The sequence below is a fragment of the Symsagittifera roscoffensis genome, chromosome 7, assembly GCF_963678635.1.
Source record: "Symsagittifera roscoffensis chromosome 7, txSymRosc1.1, whole genome shotgun sequence".
Classification (NCBI taxonomy): Eukaryota; Metazoa; Xenacoelomorpha; order Acoela; family Convolutidae; genus Symsagittifera; species Symsagittifera roscoffensis.
The window spans coordinates 14,423,514-14,445,753 of record NC_087068.1 but is presented as its reverse complement, the minus strand read 5'-3'; the positions used below and the strand labels follow the sequence as shown (position 1 = coordinate 14,445,753).

The window sequence follows — 22,240 nt, the reverse complement described above, 5'->3', positions numbered from 1 at the left end:
TAGCAACACTCTATTCAAAAGCCCGAGCAACAACAGTTACAGGTTATAAATTCACAGCAACATTTTCCGAAAAGAAAGTACATTGTTCACAAGTCTCGAACGGAAACAAAAACCGACTTGACCATGAATCATTCTATCAAAGTAATATAGAACGTCTTTTACATCTCAATCCCGACGATTGTAAAAATGAATTACTTAGACTAAACATCACACAAAATAAAAACTCCCAAAGAAAGTTAGTTAATTTTCAAGTTTTTCCAGACTCTGTACATCAATCACAACTTGAAAGACACCAAGGACATATAAAACTAGACGAAAAATACCCGTATAACGGCGCACACGGACGATTAACCTATGACCTACACGATAAACATTGGATACCACACATTGGTATAAATGACCCATCAAACTGCAAAGCAGACACAAAAAATAAAGGATACCAAGAAATAATGTTTTTCGATTGGAAAATACAACTCGAAAAAATACAACTCACACGAGATTTATCTGATAATACAATGATCTATCAAGGAATCCGACTACCTTGTAAAAATGATCAAGGATATTGCGACCCTACAACAAGAACACAAGCAACAATTGTTTGGTTCCCCGAAGATACATGTACAACATTTCAAGTAGCAAAAATACACGCTCGTATGATAAAATTTCACGAAAAATATTTCATACAATCAATTCCTTATGAACAAGTCCATCCATCACGAAAACTAAGTTCTAATTTTAGAAACATAGACAATATAGAAAACAAATTGACACGTTTCCAAATATATCAAGAAACAGAACTTGCATGTAAATACAGGAATCCACTTCACAGAACACAATATTCTGAAATATTAGTTGAATACGAAAAAGGATTCGACATGACCACTGGAAAAGTAAAAATCGACCCATATGCCACAGGTCATCCTCTAAACGAAGGAACATCCTATATACCAGTTAATTTTGAAAAAAGCAACGGACAACCTGGTGACATCTAAAACCCCATGACACCAGAAGCACACGCTTACAAGAATTATCACTAATGAATACTACATATTTCGGTAATATCCACTATGATATTCATTTAGATATGAAACTAGATTATACAATTAGCCGAATTTTTCAAGAAATGTCACTCTCCGAATTAGAAACACCACACCACCTATGCGAATTAGAACGAACACAAATATTACAATCACTTGCACTAGCAGTATTAAAAATACCCTATGCAGGATACTTATTATCTGGAAATAGATCAAATTTTTTAGACTATGAAGGAAACATCTTATGGTTTTATACTTGTACTAAAAAAGTATCACCACTATACGTTTTTGAAGATAAACGATGTTATAAAAGAATCCCTATCTTTTATAAGAATAAAGTACATTTCGTGGATACACTTTCACGAAGAACCTATTTCTGGGATACCGCAGTCCCATGTGGATCAGAAAACAGCCACAATGTAGTACAACTAAACCCTGATGAAAATAAATATTATCTTCTCACTCCATACCCCACATTAATGCAACCACTCAAAAAATTTTCACCAGAAAGCATTCGCGCTATTGCCCGAAACCCAAATATAGACTTACAATCAATAGGAATCTATTCAAAATCAGATATTCAACATCACATTAGAACACAACAATTCCAAGAATTATTAACACAAATGGACACTATACAAAGACAATCAATAGACCAAAATTTACGCAAACTTGCAGAAACCGCAGGATTTGCCGATATCTACACGCAAGACTATAGCGGATATTTTAAAGACATTAAAGATTATATATATCTAAACGGTGAAAAATACCGTCCCCAAGATATATCACCAATTAACATTTTTAGCTTTGTTACACTCAAAAATGAGATCCTCGATTTTCTAGGATGGCCCTACTACATCTTAGAAAAATTGACTATTTTATACGCAATGTTTAACTTTATTGGATTTCTTTTCTCACTTTTAAAAGGAATCTACAACACATGTGCTATACACACACAGGTCAATCGACAAGCAAGTGTAGCACGCATACTCTTTGCAGGATTTTTTGGAATCTTTTCTAAATCTATAAACAAAATTCTTTTAGACGCACAAATAAAGGAATATAACACAAAAATAGCAACACGACAAAATACATACGACGAAGAACATAACAATGTAGACATAACGCCAACGGCACCACAATTACCACCCCTACCAAATAACCATCCACTATCCCTAGTCCCACGAAATTTTCGAAACTTAGCCATCACACATAATCCAAATTTTCGACTCACCACATCACAAAGTCCCATTCAACATATAATGACACACCAGTCACAAGATGATAATACTTATGAACAAATTATTGAACAACCCCATACCACCGCTTTTCAGTCTCAAAATAATCATTTTTTTAGCCCATGATGAGCCGCCAACTTGGATCACTACACCGATCAAATTCCCACCCAACCAATCTTACCTCCCCAATCCCAATAATACCACTTTTTGCTTTTCCGCCACCCGATTTTCCATCTAGTAATGTAACATCAGGCATGAATTCCGATACTAATTCACACATCTCAGTTTTATATTCCATCTCACAACTCAATAACCCGAATATTGAAACCCCCGATGAATTTGCCGACTCAGAACCATCCCCATCCAATAATTTTCATAACCCTTCTAATTTTTCTCAACCTCCTTTTCAACCCATATTGTCCAATAACCCTGACCCAACCACTTCCACACCCTCTTATGCTTCCCAAGTTACCCCAACCTACTCCTCACACCATTCTGACCAATCATCTTATTCTCCAGACACACCCCGAATCTCCCCAGAGCTAGATAATTTTATTACCCTCCAACAACAACCCTACCACCTTAACACCCAGACCATAAACCAAATCTCCTCCACTACAAATTCATCCAATCCCCCTACACCCTCTTCAAATTATACTGAATCATTAACACCATCATCCACATCCACTATATCTTCACTCAACACTAATAGAGCTTACCGCACTTTTAAAAGAAAGTTCCCCAACCATCCTTTCCCAGCAAAACCAGGAACAGCCCGTGAATAAATCAACCACCCCAAGCATACTAACACAAAAGAATTTTTAGCCATCACCTTACCCTCATTCCCACAATACACCTTAAACACCCCCCACGACACTAACGAAACACGCAACTTCGTAGATGAATACGTTTTAATGCCCACTCTCTCTTGGACCTCATATTATCATTTTACTAATCCTCTTTGCTTACCTTTATCTAACACTCAAATCGATATAGAGCGAAATACGGACATGCTATATCGACTCACTACACCACTAACCGCTAGACAGTTTACTTACGTTGGATATAAAAAATCACTAAAAATACACACTGCACCAAGAGCTAATGAATATACACTAGAATACTACGATCACAACATCATCAGAGCTAACCAAGATCAATTCTTAGACGACGATCGCTTCGCTAATCCACAAATCACCGAGAAATTTTTCATCAAGACACCATATGTATTTACACTAAACATCTTCGACCGAAAGTTTGATCATATTATTTCAGAAGCACTAACAGACACACAAGCATACGAAAGTTTTAAAGAACGCTTCCAAATATTTTCACTAACCTTTCATTTCCTTGCACCACACGAAAGAGATTTACACTGCTCACACGATATTATGTTGCGCACTAAACAAACCCACACATATAGTTATTATCGCTTCATCCAAAATCACTTTGACCTACACACACCCTCTAGACAACCACACCATTGTTTTCAATTCATTAATTCCAAATACACTTCACCATTTTTCCTAAATTTCACATATTGTATTAAAGACACTAACCTCCATGGTATTCTTCGTAATTATGACCCCATAACCCAAATGTACATTTTCTGCCCCATCACCAAGACCTTCAACGCCGAAGAATCTCGACCCTTCCTTATCCCGCACGAGTTTGTACAACCTATAGAAATCCCAATTTTAGAATTCATCCACAACACTAAATTTAATCACAAATTATATAACTTAATCCAAAACACACCTTATGAGTTTGCAGTAGGCACTGAAGAACTAACCACTATTAAGGCACTTCAATTGCTTTGGCCACTGCTTCAGACTAAAAATATCATCCGCATTCTAGCTAAACTACTAACAACTTCAGAACTAATTCACGACATCTTCCCCCACGGTTTTTTCCCCGACGACTAACAGGTAAGTATGAATTAAGTAAATATTACTAACTAATTACAGTATTAAAAACTCACCATTCTTTATTCATGTTTTCCTTAGATTTTTAGCTTTCATCCGACAATCACCTACAAAAACCACAAAAGAAACAATAAAAATCACAATTTTCATCAAACAATTTTAAAATTCTATTAATCTCTTACACTTATAAATTTCTAAATTTAATATCAATGCAGTAAATTCATCTATAATATTTTCCCCCAAAGCAGTAAATCTAATTATGATGAAAATTTGTATCTTAATATTCCCCCATGACTAGCAGTAAATTTCTAAATTCTATGTAGTAAATTAAATAAATGCAAATGCAGTACTAACCTTTTGATATTTTCATTCATTCGCACAGAAATTCTATCCACACTCGCACAGCTCGCCCACGAAGAATTGTTTAAAATAATGAATTTCAGTTTCAAGTTTTCACACTCAACAACTCTAACATAAAATAACATGTTTCAAATTTTCCTTTAACCCGGTTGGAAAGGAATCATATACTAAACAAAACTAACCAACGCAGCTCACTAAATACCACAAATCATAGAATAACAGCATGACTTAGAAAAGGAAACCAACGGTACCCAAACCGGATTAACCCAGTTTAAAACTGGATAATTTATTCTTTTGAAGACTATTACAAAGTCTAAGAAAGAAATAATAAAACACAAAAAAGTCGAAAGACAAACCCATACCACAAACAATTTGCTTTTTGGAAAAAGTACATAACCAACAAGACATAAGTAAGACCACAACAAACCCAACATAAAACGTTGTCACATAACAGGACCCCTCACAAAAACCGCATGAAATCATACTCCCACTCCTGGCCTAACCCACCAGGAAGGACGTCCTGAGCATGCTCTATAGCCGGCCTAACCCACCGCGCTACATCCACGCTTTGTGACCACACCTCTATTTTTAATAAGAGCTACTCAAGGGTGAGTAACTCTTCAAAATAACTCGAACTAAAACAAAAAGCTTTTGTGAAAACAACTAACTAAAATCATTATTAAAAAATATTAAACTAATAAAAGTTTTATAAAATGTAAAATCACATGATGCAATATATAGATCAGAATACAACACCAAGGACGAACATCAAAAGACAAGACGACCCCACTACACTCGAGAGAGAATGACCAACTACAATCGATATGCCGCTCACAATCACAACTCAAAGGATTTAGAGTACGACTTGACCTCGCAGAAAAGGACTTCATTGAACTAGACCAATGACCACCTCGATGTTCAAGTATACGTACAGATCCGAGTAACCAGGCATCCCCTCCACGCACAATCTCCACGCCATTCCCAAGCTAGATCAGACACAAAAGAAGTTCTCCACGAAGAACAGAAAAACCTGACATAGCCAACCATTCTGAAATCAGATTTGAGTTTGTTGCGAAGACTTAGTCGTTGTCACAAGAAGAACACAACGTCTTACGTCTCTAACTCCAGCTTCCTGGAACTTCCCTAACAAAAGAGGAAACGGAAGAAAATTATGATGTTCGCCAAAAACAAACGTCCATCATCCATCCTTCGAATTGCAGAAGAACTATTCTAAAAAACTCTGTAAAACCCGGATGGGTGGAACCTGATCTAAACTACATTTTATGATTGGATAAATTAAATGTTTTACCAATGTAAAGTATTTAATATTAACCAATCATGATCCATCTAACTAACAACCCACTTATTTGTAAGTGCTGAAGTTACTTGTAATTTCAGCACCAGAGAGATTTGAATTTAACTTAGAAATTAGTTGGACTCTCCCGAGCACTTCAGCAACCGCAATAAACCAGTATACCCTAGATCTATTGAGCCTAGCAGAGACTAGTTAAACAACCTGAGACTAGATAGTATAAGAGTAAGATTAGGATCGGTATTAGACTAAGAAGTTGCACGAATCTATCCGGCCGAAAATAAGATAGCGTGACGAGCAGACGGTGTACCCTATCCGAAATTACTCTATGAGTTAACCAACTCGGTCATAACTCAATCATTCAAAAGGTATTGTTGTCCTGAGCTTAAATTTGAAAAAATATTTCACCTGTGATCATTTTTTGTAAAGTTATGAGGGTTTAAAGATTGCCATTTTGGCCATTTTGACCAATTTGGGACAATTAACGTGCAATATATTTCGCGCTATTAACGCGTAAGCGGAGATTTAATCCGTCTTATAAATCGTTCCAAATTGGTTGAAAGAAAGATAGTTACCATAATTGATTTGTTACAATGAGCAAAATCTATTCTTTTGTACTTTATATGGCGTGTGGGGGGATGATTTAATTTAAGAAAAATCAAATTTTAGAAGAAAAAAAATTTCATTTTGTTTTATTACATTTAATTTTTTAATGTTATTACTGCTCCATAAACCTTAAAAGGCAGTCGGAAGATTCAGGGCTTCGCCCTGTTACGAGCAGTTTTGTTCAATTTTTGAAAACTGTTGCGTTTTCTGGGCGCCCCTCTGAAGCGGGACAATTTTCTTGTATTTTTTCCTCTTCAGCTGCTGTTAGCCAAAATTGGATATTGAATAATAACTCCCAATGTCATAGATTGCGATAAATAGAAATCTTTTTTGGGGGTTGTCCTTCCTTTCATAATCCGCATCTGGTTTCTACCAATCGGATATAAACTCCTCGAAATTATCTGAGTTTAATTAAACTTGTGTAATATAAACTTTGCCAGATGACATATGTGACACAAAAATGTCACTGAATTTTTTTACAGTGCTTTAAACTGACAATAAATTTTTTTAAGTTGATGAATATCCTAAAAGATACAGCAGAAACCCATCTCATTATTTAATCAAAGTTCAAAGTATTTTCTCTATAGGTAAAAGTAGGGCTTTTTGCAACTTTAAAAAAACTTTATTTGCTCATTGAATATTTTGGCATGTGAAATTTTCAAATTTCGCATTGAGTTTTATTATTAGCCTTTAACTTCATTATTGGGTTGGAAAAGTTTGCTTCCCTCTTCTATTCAGACTGAAGTAAAGATAAGGGAGAGCTTAATTAGTGTATGCTCCAACCATTTCAAATTTTCTGCCTTGTGAATTTGATGCCCTGATAAGTTTTGAACAGACTGTTGAATTAACAGAAAACTTCCTAATAACTTTTGACCATACAGCTAAAATATGTATTATATCCATCTATCAAAATCCAGTGATTAAATGAAATATTCAAAAACGTCGGACGTTGAAAGGAAAGCTTAAAATCTTGTTAGAATAGCTTTTAACTTCAGCGACTAATTAAAAATGAGCACTTGAGCTTATTTTTGGCCCCGAAAATTGTTCCACTGGTCAAATATTCTTCTTAGTGATAATAAAGTTAAATATTTCATCAGTTTTTTCAGTGGCTTATATGGTCAAAGAAGTTCACCGAAGTGAAAAATATGGAAGAAAAGGTTTGAAGGGACATCTAAGCCATTTTTCGGGGAAAAATCACGCTTGAGATAAATCATATATTATAATTCATTCTCATAAATTAATCATAATACCTATTTTAATAAGTTTAAAAAAGGTTTCGAATACCCAATATTTCTGGAAAAAACGCTTCTTTTAATCGTGTATTCGCTTTTTGATTTTTTTTTCCATTTGTCGAGTTTTTCTACTTTGAACAATTTGTTTTCCCTAAATTCGAAAAAAGTTCTGCATAGTGTTTTTTGGGACTTCAGTATTTCCGCATGTACTTATTGTTCCGACTTTCGATACGAAAGTAACGGAATATTTGTGCTCGGGGTGGGTTTTTTTTTTCTTCAGACAAATTTCGACTTTTTACCTAGCCATTTTTGACGGAATCTTTTTATATCATTCGAAAGGTATTATTGTCTTGAATTCAAATTTGAAAAGATATTTCACCTGTGATCAATTTTCGTAAAGTTATGGGGGTTTAAAGATTGCCATTTTGGCCAATTTGTGACAATTAACGCGCAATATATTTCGCGCTATTAACGCGTAAGCGGAGAGTTAATCCGTCTTAAAATCGTTGCAAATTGGTTGAAAGAAGCTTATTTGCCATAATTGATTTGTTACAAAGAGCGAAATCTATCCTTTTGTACTTAATATGGCGTGTGGGGGGGATGATTTTCATTTAAAAATTTCAAATTTAAGAAAAAAATTTTTAAATTTATTTTGATACATTCAATTTTTTGATGATATTACTGCTCCATAAAACCTTAAAAGGCAGTCGGAACATTCAGGGCTTCTCCCTGATACGAGCAGTCTTGTTTCATATTTAGGATCAATTTTAAATAAAAAAAGCATAGAAAAAATTTAGATGCACTATTTGAAAAATAAGTATCGACTTATTAGATACTATCGACAAAATTTGAATTGGACTGACATTTTTAGTTCATGGGATTAGAATAAGGGCCGGAAGACTTGTTCGCGTTGAAATGTATTGCACAATGTTCTTGTACGAATACCAATAGAAGTAGTGATTTGGGCTTCTGTCATAAACAGGGTAAACTAGTCATAACCAGGATGACACCTGGCCTTCAAGCGGAGGTATCGATCGAACAAGGAAAAAAAATTCTCCATTCGATCTAAAATCTAGCGCCTAAAGCGCCAATATTGATTTTAAGACGCAAATTAGGAGAAATTATGGACTTAATTTATAGTCCAGCGAAAGGACGCCGAAGGGTCAATGAGCCGAAGAGTGAAGTAGAGTGTCAAGGGACCGAATTATATTACATCGTCGTCATCTCGTTTTTTTATGGCGGATTTAGGGGTAGGAAGCCCTCACCACCCTTTGTTACTAGTTTACAACATCAATTTTCGGCCAAATGGCTCTAAACTTTTTCTAGAGGCGCCTTTAGTACCACAAAAACAAATTTTGGTGGAACGTGTACCAAAAAACGCATCTATTGGTCAAAAAACTTTTTGGTCATTTTATGCCTGCTTACCTGTCATTTGCCTGTTGCACAGAAACTTATTGAGTCATTCGCAGAACAAAATTGAGTCTTTCTAGTGTTTTTCAAGAGCTCGAAAAATCAATTTGATCGACCTAAAAAAGAGTCAGCAAAATTTGCATCATAATATTGAACTAACCTCTGGAAAAGAATAATATAGAGAGGATATTTAATTTGATGTACTTTTAAACTATTTTTCATGTTTGACTCCAAATTAGGCGTTACTTTATGACTAATTTTTAAGCCTGATTAGCCACCATTCAAATATTGGTTGTTTCTAAAACGTTCATTTTTCTATTGAAACCCAATCGAGATCCTTTTGTTGTGCCAACTTTTGTTTGAGATAAACCTTAAAACTTAAGTCTAAAATGAATTTGAATACCTACTTTTTTATAATCTTAACAGACAATTTTCTTTTAAATTCCTAAAAAAAACAGCGATAGCTCTTCGTAAAGCGCTGAACACGTTATACGTCAATCTTTTTCCTCGAAGACTCTTAGTCTTAACCCTTGCTGACCAGAGACGGCGTGCAATTGATTGTATAGAGATGATGTGGAAATAACCCACGAAACATGGATTTGAACTGATTTGATATGAATTATAAATGTTCGTATCACATGCATGACGCATAAACCAATTGAAGACCAATTGTATTCAAACCAATTTTATTCAGACCATTTTTTAATAACTCTGAGCCCTCGGGGAATCGATCTCTTGATCGGCATTGACTCCGCCGGGTTTGCACACCACTATTTATACCTGCCACCAGTCTGTGTAAACTACTCGTTTCATAATTTACACGCGTCGCGAATCATCCCGCACTACAAAATCGTTCCAAATTGAATTTACTCAACTAAATGTTTTTTCCGTACCTGACTCAATTTAACACTTAATTTTATTATGATCAGCTTAAAATACTTAATTTTGCCATTTTTTAATATACAAAAAACTATTCGAAAAATGTTCGAGGCAAGGTAGTAAGAAGTAGGGAAAGTAGTGAAAGTAGTGAAAGTGGGAAAGTAGTAAGAAGTAGAAGAAATTTAGTAAATTAATCTTTCAAATTGCGGGACCAAAATCGATTGTGTTTTGATTTGTTGACGTCTCTTTAAATCCTTTATTCTTAATTGCACATTTTTGAGGGTTTTGCATTTTTTTTAAATTTAAATTGTGACTTGCAATATTTATATTTTTTGTATGGTAACATAATTTGAACACAAAACCGGATTTATTTTAGCCCTTTTCATTATTTTAAAACCTTGTTTTTTACTCAGAATTATACTTTTATTAACAATAGAAAGTAGTAGAATCAATTTTTTATAAAGTTCTTGGGATTTTTTCAAGGGAAGCAAAAATGATGAAATACTAAAACAAGTTAAAGATAATTTAAAAGTCTGCAAAGCTACTCTTTCAACGACTCCAAAATTAGTTTGTGTAGAAAAAGCTGAGATTTTTTCAGCTGATTAAACTATGTTAAAACTAATACAATCGATGTAAAGTGATTTTCTGTTTTGAAAAAGGATTCATTCAATTTTAGAAAAAAAAATAAACAAACCGTTGAAGCTTTTTGCAATACATTTTGTTTCAAGAACTTCGTATATCGTGGTTTTATTTTGCTTGGACTGTTTATTTAGAGAAAATCATTTTGGCTTCAAGCTCAAATAAAGATTTTAAGCTAAATTTTACTTCAAATACCAACGTCGAAAATCAATCTTCGGCAATTTAATAGAATCATTTTTTTTGATAGGAAGCAAAATGAATTATCAATATGGATAACTATCTTGAGACTTGATGATACATGATAAGAAATCAATTTTAGCTACTATTGTATATTCAATCTGGATATTATCTTTAATGGGAATTGGTGATTCAAACTTCAAAACCAAAATGTGATAAATCAACCAGGGCGTCTTAATTTGTAATTAAAGTAATCAACATAGTTGTATCCTTACTATTCATATTTCCGTAAAAACATATTAATATAGGTATCATTATTGTCATTACTAGTATTATGATTATGATCATTAGATTTTATGACGGCTGTTTTGAAACTTGGGACAGTTTAGTCTTGCTGAACGCCATACGACGCTGGGCATTGAACACTTTTCTCAAACTTAAGATGGCTTAGGTTTGCTCTGAATTAAGTTACATTCGAAAATCGGCGCTCAGCTTAGCAATAAACTTCAAAATTTTGAAGAAAAAAATGCGATTGTTGTACATAATTGCAATTTTTTGACCCGTCCAGCGTAAACTTATCTTTTAAACTAATGGTCAAAAATTTAAGAAGATAGAGTTTTCTTGACAAAAATTGGTGGAACTCGAGAAAAATTTGCTAGTTTTATTTGTCAGGGTGGCCAAAAGATTCTTTTGCTTTTCAAAAAATTGATAACCAGAAAACTCAATTGATTCAGTTTAGCGTTCAATTGACCCGGAAAAAAAGCGGATCACACAAACTCAATACCAGAAAGGCGATGAAAATGAGTACAGTTAGCGAAATGCTTCAAGTTTGATTGCTACTTTTGGGAACTAATTTTGACTGACCCTTTTATGATTGCTCATGTTCCAAAAGAATAGTTATTTTCTAAAAATAGTATAACATTTTGGCCCGTTTTTCTCATCTTGAAGAACTTTTTTAACACTTTTAGTGTGCAAATAGGAATGCAGGAGCATCTTAGTTGCAAAAACTAAACTAGGTGTTATAACTTTTCCATCAAATATCACAAATTGTATGCTAAAAAATTGTTGCTGAGATAAGCAAAAAATATATATTACATGTCTCAAAAGATCTATAGTGTGTAGAATTGGTAATTCTAGCAAATTTTCGACTTAGCGTATTTTCTGCGCATTTTATCCTAACATGATAGTGAAAATATTAGTAAATTTGGTTCAAAATCGGGTTATGGTTAGTTTATTGGGGTCGTATGACTTTGTTGCTTGGGTCAAGATTTGACACCGAAGTCAGATGTTATTTAAGTAAGTAGCGAAGGGGGGATTCAATTGATAAGAATCATACGACTTCGGTACTTACCCGATTTACGATGCCAACCGCAGGGGAATGTATTTACAAAACGTGAACAAGTCGATAAAAACCCCGGACTTGGGACCCGTCAGCTTTGACAGGGGGAGTAGGTAAAAGGGAAAAACCATAGGGGGCAGTTGTGATTAAGGGGATGACAGCACCGATATGAAGTGGCGTGACATTAACAAAAACGGAGCACAAATAGAGATAAGAAGAAGTGGAGGTTAGAGAGCGGATTAAAAAGAGAACGAGTTAACGAGCGTAAGATTCAGTAGGTCCCAGTTGTGGTCGCTATCTGAACTCATCTGTTAATTGTTTCACAGCGAGTGAAGTAAGAACGTAAGTCAAAGTGCCTTGTGGAAAATTAGTTAGAGCAGAAGTTAGTACAAATCAGAGAGCTTAGTCGACACGTGTACTGACCGAGTACGCAGAGAAGAAATTGTTAAGTGTGTACAGATCGCAAACCATTCTGTTGTATATTACTAAATTATTTGCTGGCCGAATTAGTAGGCCCTTTGTATTCATTCAGACTTATACATATATTGAATTCATTTGAGAGAAAGGAATTCGTTATACGCGACTTCAAGCGAGATATAGCAAGCAAGAGCATCACTGACTAAGGGGGAGCAATAGAATACAGTAGAGGACAACTCACCACTAAAAATAACCCTTTCGGGATTGTCGTTAATACCGAGCCTTAGTGCCCCCTGCTTTAGCACGGTAAAAGGGATAGCTTCGCAAGACTGTGTGTGAAAATCCTAAAGACGACATTGGCGCTCCTGGGTGGGCTTTGTCCTAGACTGAAGTTGCAAACGAACGAACAATCATCCCGTGAGCAAACACGATGATGAACAACGACGATAGAGCTGCATTGACAGATTATTCACATCATGAATATTATTCTAGAGCTCCTTCCGTCGTGATTGCGATTCAAAATAAAATTTTTGCGGGGAAAAACTGGCCTGACTTTTGCTGCTCAGGCTGATTTAAAGCTGGACGAGTGGATGAAAGGGTTGATGTCTCGTTCTGCTATATGTTGCTGAAGTTAAATTTGTTTAGATTAGTTATGGCTACTTGTTGAAACTGAGTTTTAGTAGTTTCCCGCTTTCCAAAGATTTCAAAAAATTCCAAAAGAGTACATAAATATTTTTCGTATTGTTTAGCTATTCCTGTCATCGCAGCATTATGCGCTACTTGCTAAGCAACTGGCTACCGTTGTTCATTTTCTGAATTTCATTTTTAAATTCAAATTTGTTGCCAGAACAAAATTTGTGAGTCAGAACATTTGTTCAATCGCCGATAACTAATTCAGAAGTTGCGGAAGATTTTTCGACACATCGTAGTATCGAGGAACCCCTTGTTCTAACAACGCAGAATGTTCTCAAAAAACACAAATTTCAAGAGAAGCAAAACATGTAATTTTTGAAACTAGCAGATTTTCCTGACAATGATATCAGTTTTAATGTTGAAAAAACTAGATCATCGAAACAAATCAGTTTTAAAGTAAATGAGAGAAAAAAAACCCATGTCAAATTTTTTTGTACGCAACCTTGTCATTGAGTACAAAGTCGGTTAGGTTTGATTTATTATCAACGTGTTTGGCCCAAATTGAAACCAAAAGTAGTTGATTACTAGGAAAATGTTATAAGCATATTTTCAGCTGTTACTAGTTGTGCCTTTTTGGCCAAAAATTTTTTGATGTCCCGCCTTATCAGATTTAGCAAAGATCCAACAGACGTTATTTTTTTCAAGCTTTTTGACGTATTATGGGTTCTTTTGGGCCACCATCGTGCCATTCAAGCGTGACAACATAAGGCGACAGGGCGGTATTGTGTGTCTAATACACGGTCGTAAAAAGTAGGTGTTACTGTTTATGTGAGCGGACTGACCCTTTTTTGCTGGTACGGACTGAGATGGGTAGGGACGCTTCATATGCACCTCGGACGATTTACCTACACTAACTGTTGATTTTACCTACAATATATTAGTCCATATTTTTTGTTATAAAAATCATAATAATCATAATCATAAAAATCATAATAATAATCATAATAATCATGAATAATAATTAGAATAAAAATAATCATAATAATAATAACCAGACTGTTCGAATCAGGGCGAAGCCCTGAATGTTCCGACTGCTTTTTAAGGTTTATGGAGCAGTAATAACATAAACATCATTAACAAATTAAACGTAAAAAATGAAAAAAAAAAATTTCCAAAATTTGAAACTTTTTCCATGAAAATCATCCCCCCACACGCCATATAAACTACAAAAGAATAGATTTCGCTCCTTGTAACAAATCAATTATGGCAAATAAGCTTCTTTCAAACAATTTGGAACGATTTCTAAGAGGGATTAAATCTCCGCTTACGCGTTAATAGCGCGAAATATATCGCGCGTTAATTGTCCCAAATTAGCCAAAACGGTAATCTTTAAACACTCATAACTTTACGAAAAATGATCACAGGGAAAATTAAAATATCTTTTCAAATTTAAGCTCAGGACAACAATACCTTTTGAATGACATAAAAATTCCGTCAAAAATGGCTAGTTAAAAAGTCGAAATTTGTCTGAAGAAAAAAAAAACCGACCCGAGCACAAATATTCCGTTACTTTCGTATCGAAAGTCGGAACAATAATAATCATAACAAGACTGCTCGTATCAGGGCAAATCCCTGAATGTTCCGACTGCCTTTTAAGGTCTATGGAGCAGTAATAACATTTAAAAATTAAATGTAACAAGACTGCTCGTATCAGGGCGAAGCCCTGAATGTTCCGACTGCCTTTTAAGTTTTATGGAGCAGCAGTAATAACATAAAAAAATTAAATGAAATAAAATAAAATGAAAAGTTTTTTTTCTAAAATTTGAAATTTTTTATGAAAATCATCCCCCCACACGCCATATAAAGTACAAAAAGAGAGATTTCGTTCCTTGTAACACATCAATTATGGCAAATAAGCTTCGTTCAACCAATTTGGAACGATTTATAAGACGGATTAAATCTCCGCTTACGCGTTAATAGCGCAAATTATATCGCGCGTTAATTGTCCCAAATTGGTCAAAATGGCCAAAATGGCAATCTTTAAACCCTCATAACTTTACGAAAAATAATCACAGGTGAAATATTTTTTCAAATTTGAGCTCAGGACAACAATAGCTTTCGAATGATATAAAAAAATTCCGTCAAAAATGGCTAGTTAAAAAGTCGAAATTTGTCTGAAGAAAAAAAAACCCACCCCGAGCACAAATATTCCGTCACTTTCGTATCGAAAGTCGGAATAATAAAACAAAATGAAAAAAAAAATTTCTAAAATTTGAAATTTTTTAAATGAAAATCATCCCCCCACACGCCATTTAAAGTACAAAAGGATAGATTTCGCTCCTTGTAACAAATCAATTCAAGCAAATAAGCTTCTTTCAAGTAATTTGGAACGATTTCTAAGACGGATTAACTCTCCGCATACGCGTTAATAGCGCGAAATATATCGCGTGTTAATTGTCCAAAATTGGCCAAAATGGCAATCTTCAAACCCTCATAACTTTACGAAAAATAATCACAGGTGAAATAGCTTTTCAAATTTGAGCTCAGGACAACAATACCCTTCGAATGATATAAAAAAATTCCGTCAAAAATGGCTAGTTTAAAAGTCGAAATTTGTCTGAAGAAAAAAAAAACCCACCCCGAGCACAAATATTCCGTTACTTTCGTATCGAAAGTCGGAACAATAATAATCATAATAATCATAATATTAATAATAATAGTAATAATAATCATAATAATCATAATAATAATAATAATAATAACAATAAAAAAATAATAATAATGATAATTTTTATTGTGACCAAAATGATGGATATTATTTTGGTTGTTCTTCTTATTAAACTTATTATAAAAAGTAGTAGTATTATCAGAGCCGGGCAAAAACTAGATAGCTGTCTTGTTATGCTGAGTATCCCCGAAAAACCTTATATCAATCCACAGTTCCCACACCCAGTAGTGAGGAAAGGCATGGTCTGGAATTACATTAACCGCGCAAACGTTTAATTTTAGAGGTTATTTAATTGCCATTTTGTGGAGACTTTTGACATTTGAAACCGAACAATTGAAATGAGGCTTAACTGCAGAAGTGAACGAAATTCCTTAATAGTATCAATTGTGGGATCGTTTTGCTGGTGAGGGGATAGAAATTCTGGTGAAGTACCGCCCACAATAAAGAACAGTGTGAGAAGACTAGCCTAGAAACTGAGATTTTTCAATTAAATAAATGATCAGGAACGCACTACCAATTGTTCAGTGACGTTAAGCGGTCCTTCTAAACATCAAGCAATTAGAGAAATTAAATGAATTCTGCTCCTACGTCACACTTGTTTGAAGTCATCCTATTTTGTAAATCGTTTATTCATTGGTGTACTTTTCATAAATCGTTAAATGCACGCTTCGTTTAAAATGTCCATCTTAAAACAGAGTTGATAATCCTTCAAAAAATCTTTTTTATCGCAAAAGTTGGTCACTAAATTCACATTTAAAGTTGTGATTCCTTAGAAAATAGCGCATCGGGAGTATCTGTGTTTTTTTTTCAAATTTAAAAGCTAGGGTCAGATGAACAATTATGGTTTTTGAGAAAAAAGCATTACATATAGCACAGCCATGGTTTCTTTATGAGAGTTCAGGATTGAGAGGTTTGTGGTTCGAATCTCACCGTGAGCTATGACAAGTATTAGATTTTGCGAATTTAATGCAACTTCTAACAGAACACAGGTGCTGCAATTATATTTTGGATTGTCTCTGCCAAATTGGAGTATGTAACAAGAGTTTGGGCAAGTTTCAGTTTTCTTCACCATAGAAAATATGTGAAAGATTTTGCTCTGCTCATCCCAGAAATTATTCTACCAAAGCTGGACGTATGCGTGGACTGCTCTATACCTATATTTTGTCTTTTACAACTATTCGAACTGACAGCGACTTCAAAATAGAAGGGACAAATAATTAGGCAGGCTTGTTTTGTATTCCACGGAAAACGGCTGTTTCATTTGAAGCTAATTCCATTGAAAATCTCTGGTCTTCTTGGTGGATTCTAGAGCCAATTCGCAGTTTTTTGCTAAATTTCAGATTTTGTCGACGGTTCACCGAATTCGTCATTGGTTTCCACAAACACATGTCATCAAATATATGAAATTTTTTCGTTCACTTTCATTTAAACCCAAACTATCAATCCCTTTCAATACCATACCCATTTACTTTATTTTTAATTGAAGTTTTTGAGGCGATGAATAAAAGCGTTAAGCCACGTGTAAAACTCCTCCGTTATTTCCCCTCCCCACCCCCTAATTATTTAGGATAACTACGTCGGCTATTGAGACATTTCATTAAGCACTTGCATTATTAATATTTAAGAATTTTTCAGTGGACTTCTCAGACATTAGTTGACCACCTGTCTCTAAATTCCGCATCAATATTTCATAGTATCGTATGCATTAAAAAGTAATGTGGGACCTGGATAATAAAAAATTTAGGTTCAATTAAACTTCCAAATAAAAATAACCGACTGAGAGGCGAACCCCTCTCCCTATACGCTTCAACAACCACTATTACATGTAAAAGCAGACGTGTCGGTGAAATCCAGACGCGAACCAAACCAAATCTGTGCTCTGTAGTAAAATTCAGTTTTGTAATGCGGGTCGATTTTACGCTCAATTTTGAGCATTCTGAGCGCTTCGATTTTTTTGTAGAAACAACTGCTGAAATCTTGCATGAAATTAGGCGTAAATTTATGCATGAAATCGGGCGTAAAATTTTGCATGAACTTGAGCGTAAAACTTTGCATAAAATCGGGCGTAAAGTTTTGCGTGAAGTTGCGTTTTAACTTTGCTCACTCACCCGATAACGTGTAGTCCTTCTCAGCATATCCTACTGGGCTTCTGGCCTTGCATCGGTAGAGTCCAAAGGATCTCTCGGTCACAGAGCGAATGGCAAGCACAGACAGCACAGTCTCTGAGTCACGTTTTTCGGTCCTGATCACAAACGAGCCCCCTGATCCCCCCGGATGACTTGGACTCCCGGAGTGTTTCTCTTTTGCTGTTTTACGTGGAGGGGATGTCGGAAGACTCGACGATGAATAATTGAAAGTAGATTCGTCATTGACTACTTCTTCTGAATTTAAAACAGAAAGGCGTATAAAACGCAAAAGTTGCATTGCGGCAAATAACTTGTCGATTTTGTCTATCAGGGGCAGATCTGGCATTTTCACGAGGGGCGGGGGGTTTGGGTTTTCGAAAAAAGCTCAAATATTTTGTTGACCTTTTTTTTACGTGGACCAAATTGATTTTCAGAGCTCTCTTAAACCACTTTAAAGACCCTATGTTGTGAAAAAATGCCCTTAGAAAACTTTTAAGGTCGGTAAGCCGAAATTGGGTGTCTTAAAATAGTACCAAAGCGTGGGTCCTTTAAGTCGACAGGGGGTCGAATCCCCAAGGGGGGAGAGAAGGTCCACCCCACCCCCTTCTTAGTCCGCCGCTGCCTTCTATAACATTTTTTTGCTAAAAACAGTCGTGATTTGTCATGCAATTTTACTATTTTATTAAGGTTTTTAAACTTGGAATCGAGTGTATTTTTTTCACACAAAATCAGGTATGCCAGAGGAGTTTTTAGACAGCAGAACGTGTTGTCCAAAATGGAGGTGTGCTTCGCGCACAAAAAGAAAAATCAATCAGCTTTCGCGATATCATTATACATTACTCACCACGATCCAATAAAGTTATTGGTTTGCTGGTATCTATACATTTTATTTACGAATGCGAGTTGAAGCTATTTTTCAGGAGCTTCATTATAAATCCAAGAACCTCAAAGATTAAAATGCCCAGGAAACGGCAACAATCATTCATAGAAGAAATTTGGTATTCTATCAGCTGAAACTAGCATAACTTACCAATTTCGAAATCCAATTCCCGGAATACATAAGCTGCATTGAAATATAACATTGACATGAGAGCGAATTCTGCTTAGACCGTTATCAATTAATTGCTGAGCAATTTATCATTAGTTTCAGTTCTATGGAGGGAAGATTGGTAGAAGTTCTTCATAAGTTATTTGAACGCTCTGTTGATGACAAATTTTCGAATAATGGCAGTTTCGGAAAATTCTTCAGCAAGATAATTTTTTGATTACGGATTTCAGAAAAAAAAACTGATGGATGGTTTTTACTAAATTGAACAATACCGACCTTTTGTCCACGTGACTTCTGGAATGGGCCTGCCCTTCACAAGACAAGTGAACTTGGTTGACCTCCCATCGTATGACCTCTGATTGACCACTGGAGCATCCAAAAAGTCAGGAGGGTCTGAAATTTGGTTCTAAGGAGTTAGTTCAAAACTTGAGAATTCTTACAATGAGGTTTTTCAACTCTAACTCGTGGAGACTTTTTGCGTTCTCAACTAAAAGACAATTTCTATCCATCTAAGTTTAAAAAACTTTGTGTTCAACATTCTTTTTTCGGATCTTCTTAACCATCTATAAAAAATTGCCGACCCTAAAAACAGTAGCGGATTTAGGGGAGTGACCCCTGCCGACCCAAAGGGTCCCCCATTACTGCTATTTTGAGGTATCCATTTTTGGCTGACTGACCTTAAATGTTTTTTAAAGGCGCCTTGGGCGACAATCTATACTAATTTTGAGGGGGGAGCGCGCGCCCAAAGAACGCGCGCCGAGAAAATTTGGTCAAATTAGGGTTTTTACAGTAGTTTAGGAGAGCTCAGAAAATCAAGTTGTTTGACCTAAGAAAAAGGTCGACAAAATTTTTAATTTTTTTTTGAAAATCTGCCCCCCTCGAGAAATTCCTAGATCCGCGCCTGCCTATAAATAAAAGCAGTATATTAGCACTAGAGCGTTCAATCTACAATTCGAATTTTGCATTCTGATTGTTCGAAAATTCGACTTACATAATCTACTTAACAATTACTCGCGCCTTTTCAGGATAGGTGGAGTTTGTTAAGTAGATCCATTTTTTCTTTGGCAGCTTTTTCACAATTTGTTACAAAATCACAGAACTTAGTTGTTCATAGTATTCTCATCGAAAGCCCAAACATGTGTTCATATAATTCAGAAATAACGAAAAAAAAAATCTTATTTGATTCGAGACTAATTTTACCCAATCATTTTTAAATCACTTAATCATAATTATATTTATTTAGTTAACAAAAACTAGTATAGCAACTATTTTTTTTCGTTAACGGGAAGTTGGCATGTTTACAGTTTCTCTAACACGAGTTATTTTTTATAAAATTGTTATCTAGCTATCAGATTTAAAACTCAAAAACATATTGCAGGACATTTTTTTTTCAAACATGGGGATTTTAAAAATGTCAAATCGGCCAAGTTTAATTAGATAAAATGTGTTTTATTATCAGATTTGCTAACGCACAGGCATCAAAATTATTGATTGAGAAACTACCGCATATTGAACCGCGCCGTGCTAATCTATTCAATTAAAGCCACTTTGAAAGTCAATGAAATCATTTTATGCTTGAAATTGCGTAAGTGGTGAAAATATTCTAAATTCTTTCCTTTCTTTCCTTGAGAAAAAAAAATGAATTAAAAGTACTGGGAGCGCTTAAATGTTTGAGGTAATTTTTGAGGTCTTCTGGTCTTTTTAAGTTTGTTTTCCATATTCTTTGTTTTGCTATGTCTTTGTATGAACCTTTATTTATCGTTACTGAATCTTTCTGCGCTTCATTAAAATTTTCCTTGATACGGCAAAACCCTGGATGTTCAGACTAATACTTCAATTTTTAAAAACTGTTTTATGTTGAAACAATCGATAGAATTCCCTTTTAAAAAAAGAGAAATTTTTATTGAGTAAATTAATGTTTCTTAGAACTCGGGCCGTGGCTTAATGCTTGTTGAGATTTTTTGTTTTTATCAAATATTTTGGCTCAATTGCTTTTTTGTCTCAGTTCCGGGCTATTCAATTTTGCATTAGAAAGAAAACACCATGCAATTTATTTAGTCAGAAGAAGCAGAGCTTTTCTATTTTGTGAAACACAAAATGAAACAAAAATTGCCAAAAATTTTTTCGAATTGACCTCAGGTTACATACATCTTCACGTAGTGAAATAAATTGCGAAGAAAAACTGTTAAAATAGTTTTCTATGATTGAATAAAAAAACCTATCTATATACATTTGCAGAATTTTTCTAAAATTGGAAAAACACTAATTTTGAATAAAATCAAGTTTTCAAATTTGTTAGCTTTATTTTAAGGGATATTCCACAATAAATTTAACGCCCAGAGGATTTGGAGTTGAAGATCAGGTTGAAGTTTGGACTGTTTTAACTATTCCGCGCAAATGATCAAATCTCATTAAAAGAAAATTTCTTGAGTTGGGTTTGATGAAAATTTTACATTTGCTGATACATGTGTAGAACAGCCAGATTCATTAGAAACGATGCGTTTTCAAGAATTTATGAGCTGAATAAATAAAAAGAGCCAAAGTAAAAAGAGTCAATCATAATTTTGTCGTTGCTTACCAGTTTGCCGTAAAAAGATATTTACTTCTCTCGTTATGAGAAATTGGCTAATCAAATCAAATCATTTGATCTAAGTAAATGCCTTTGTTTTTCTTCGTTTTAATGGGTTTCACCAAAGTTTTCTGAAAAAAATTGAAAGCTGTAGATTTTCAAAAAGGTCAATTTGGACAATTTCAAAAAAATATGTATTGAATTTCCGGTTTCTCGAGCGTCTCAGAATTGATCTAATCCAATTGAGGAAGCAATGCAAACTGAAATGCGCCAAACTAATTGAGACAGTTTGAGTCAATTTGAACGTCAATGAAGTCATTTCTTGGTTGAAATTGTATTACAGGACATAAAATTTCAGAAATTTTAGTTACTTTTGGAACCTGATCTAAACTATATTTTATGATTGGATAAATTAAATGTTTTACCAATGTAAAGTATTTAATATTAACCAATCATGATCCATCTAACTAACAACCCACTTATTTGTAAGTGCTGAAGTTACTTGTAATTTCAGCACCAGAGAGATTTGAATTTAACTTAGAAATTAGTTGGACTCTCCCGAGCA

General features: G+C 34.7%; 3 protein-coding genes across 3 annotated transcripts in view; 1 reads left to right on the top strand and 2 right to left on the bottom strand.

The window, feature by feature from the left end:
* LOC134852139 (protein archease-like) overlaps positions 1 to 7,745 on the bottom strand; it is a 124,684-nt gene extending 116,939 nt beyond the window's left edge. The window contains exon 1 of the mRNA XM_063868434.1: positions 7,733 to 7,745. The gene's annotated coding sequence lies outside the window, so the exon portion shown is untranslated. The remainder of the gene's footprint in view (positions 1 to 7,732) is intronic.
* Positions 1 to 22,240, top strand: part of LOC134852138 (signal recognition particle receptor subunit alpha-like) — a 394,981-nt gene that overhangs the window by 53,365 nt on the left and 319,376 nt on the right. The gene's annotated exons all lie outside the window — the stretch shown is intronic.
* The window catches only part of LOC134851899 (hemicentin-2-like), a 78,518-nt gene that overhangs the window by 21,389 nt on the left and 34,889 nt on the right, over positions 1 to 22,240 (bottom strand). Inside the window, exons 6-8 of the mRNA XM_063868174.1 lie at positions 19,383 to 19,499; positions 19,089 to 19,121; positions 18,041 to 18,313 (exon numbers count right to left, since the gene is read on the bottom strand). Of these exons, the coding sequence (XP_063724244.1) occupies positions 18,041 to 18,313; positions 19,089 to 19,121; positions 19,383 to 19,499 (423 nt within the window). The remainder of the gene's footprint in view (positions 1 to 18,040; positions 18,314 to 19,088; positions 19,122 to 19,382; positions 19,500 to 22,240) is intronic.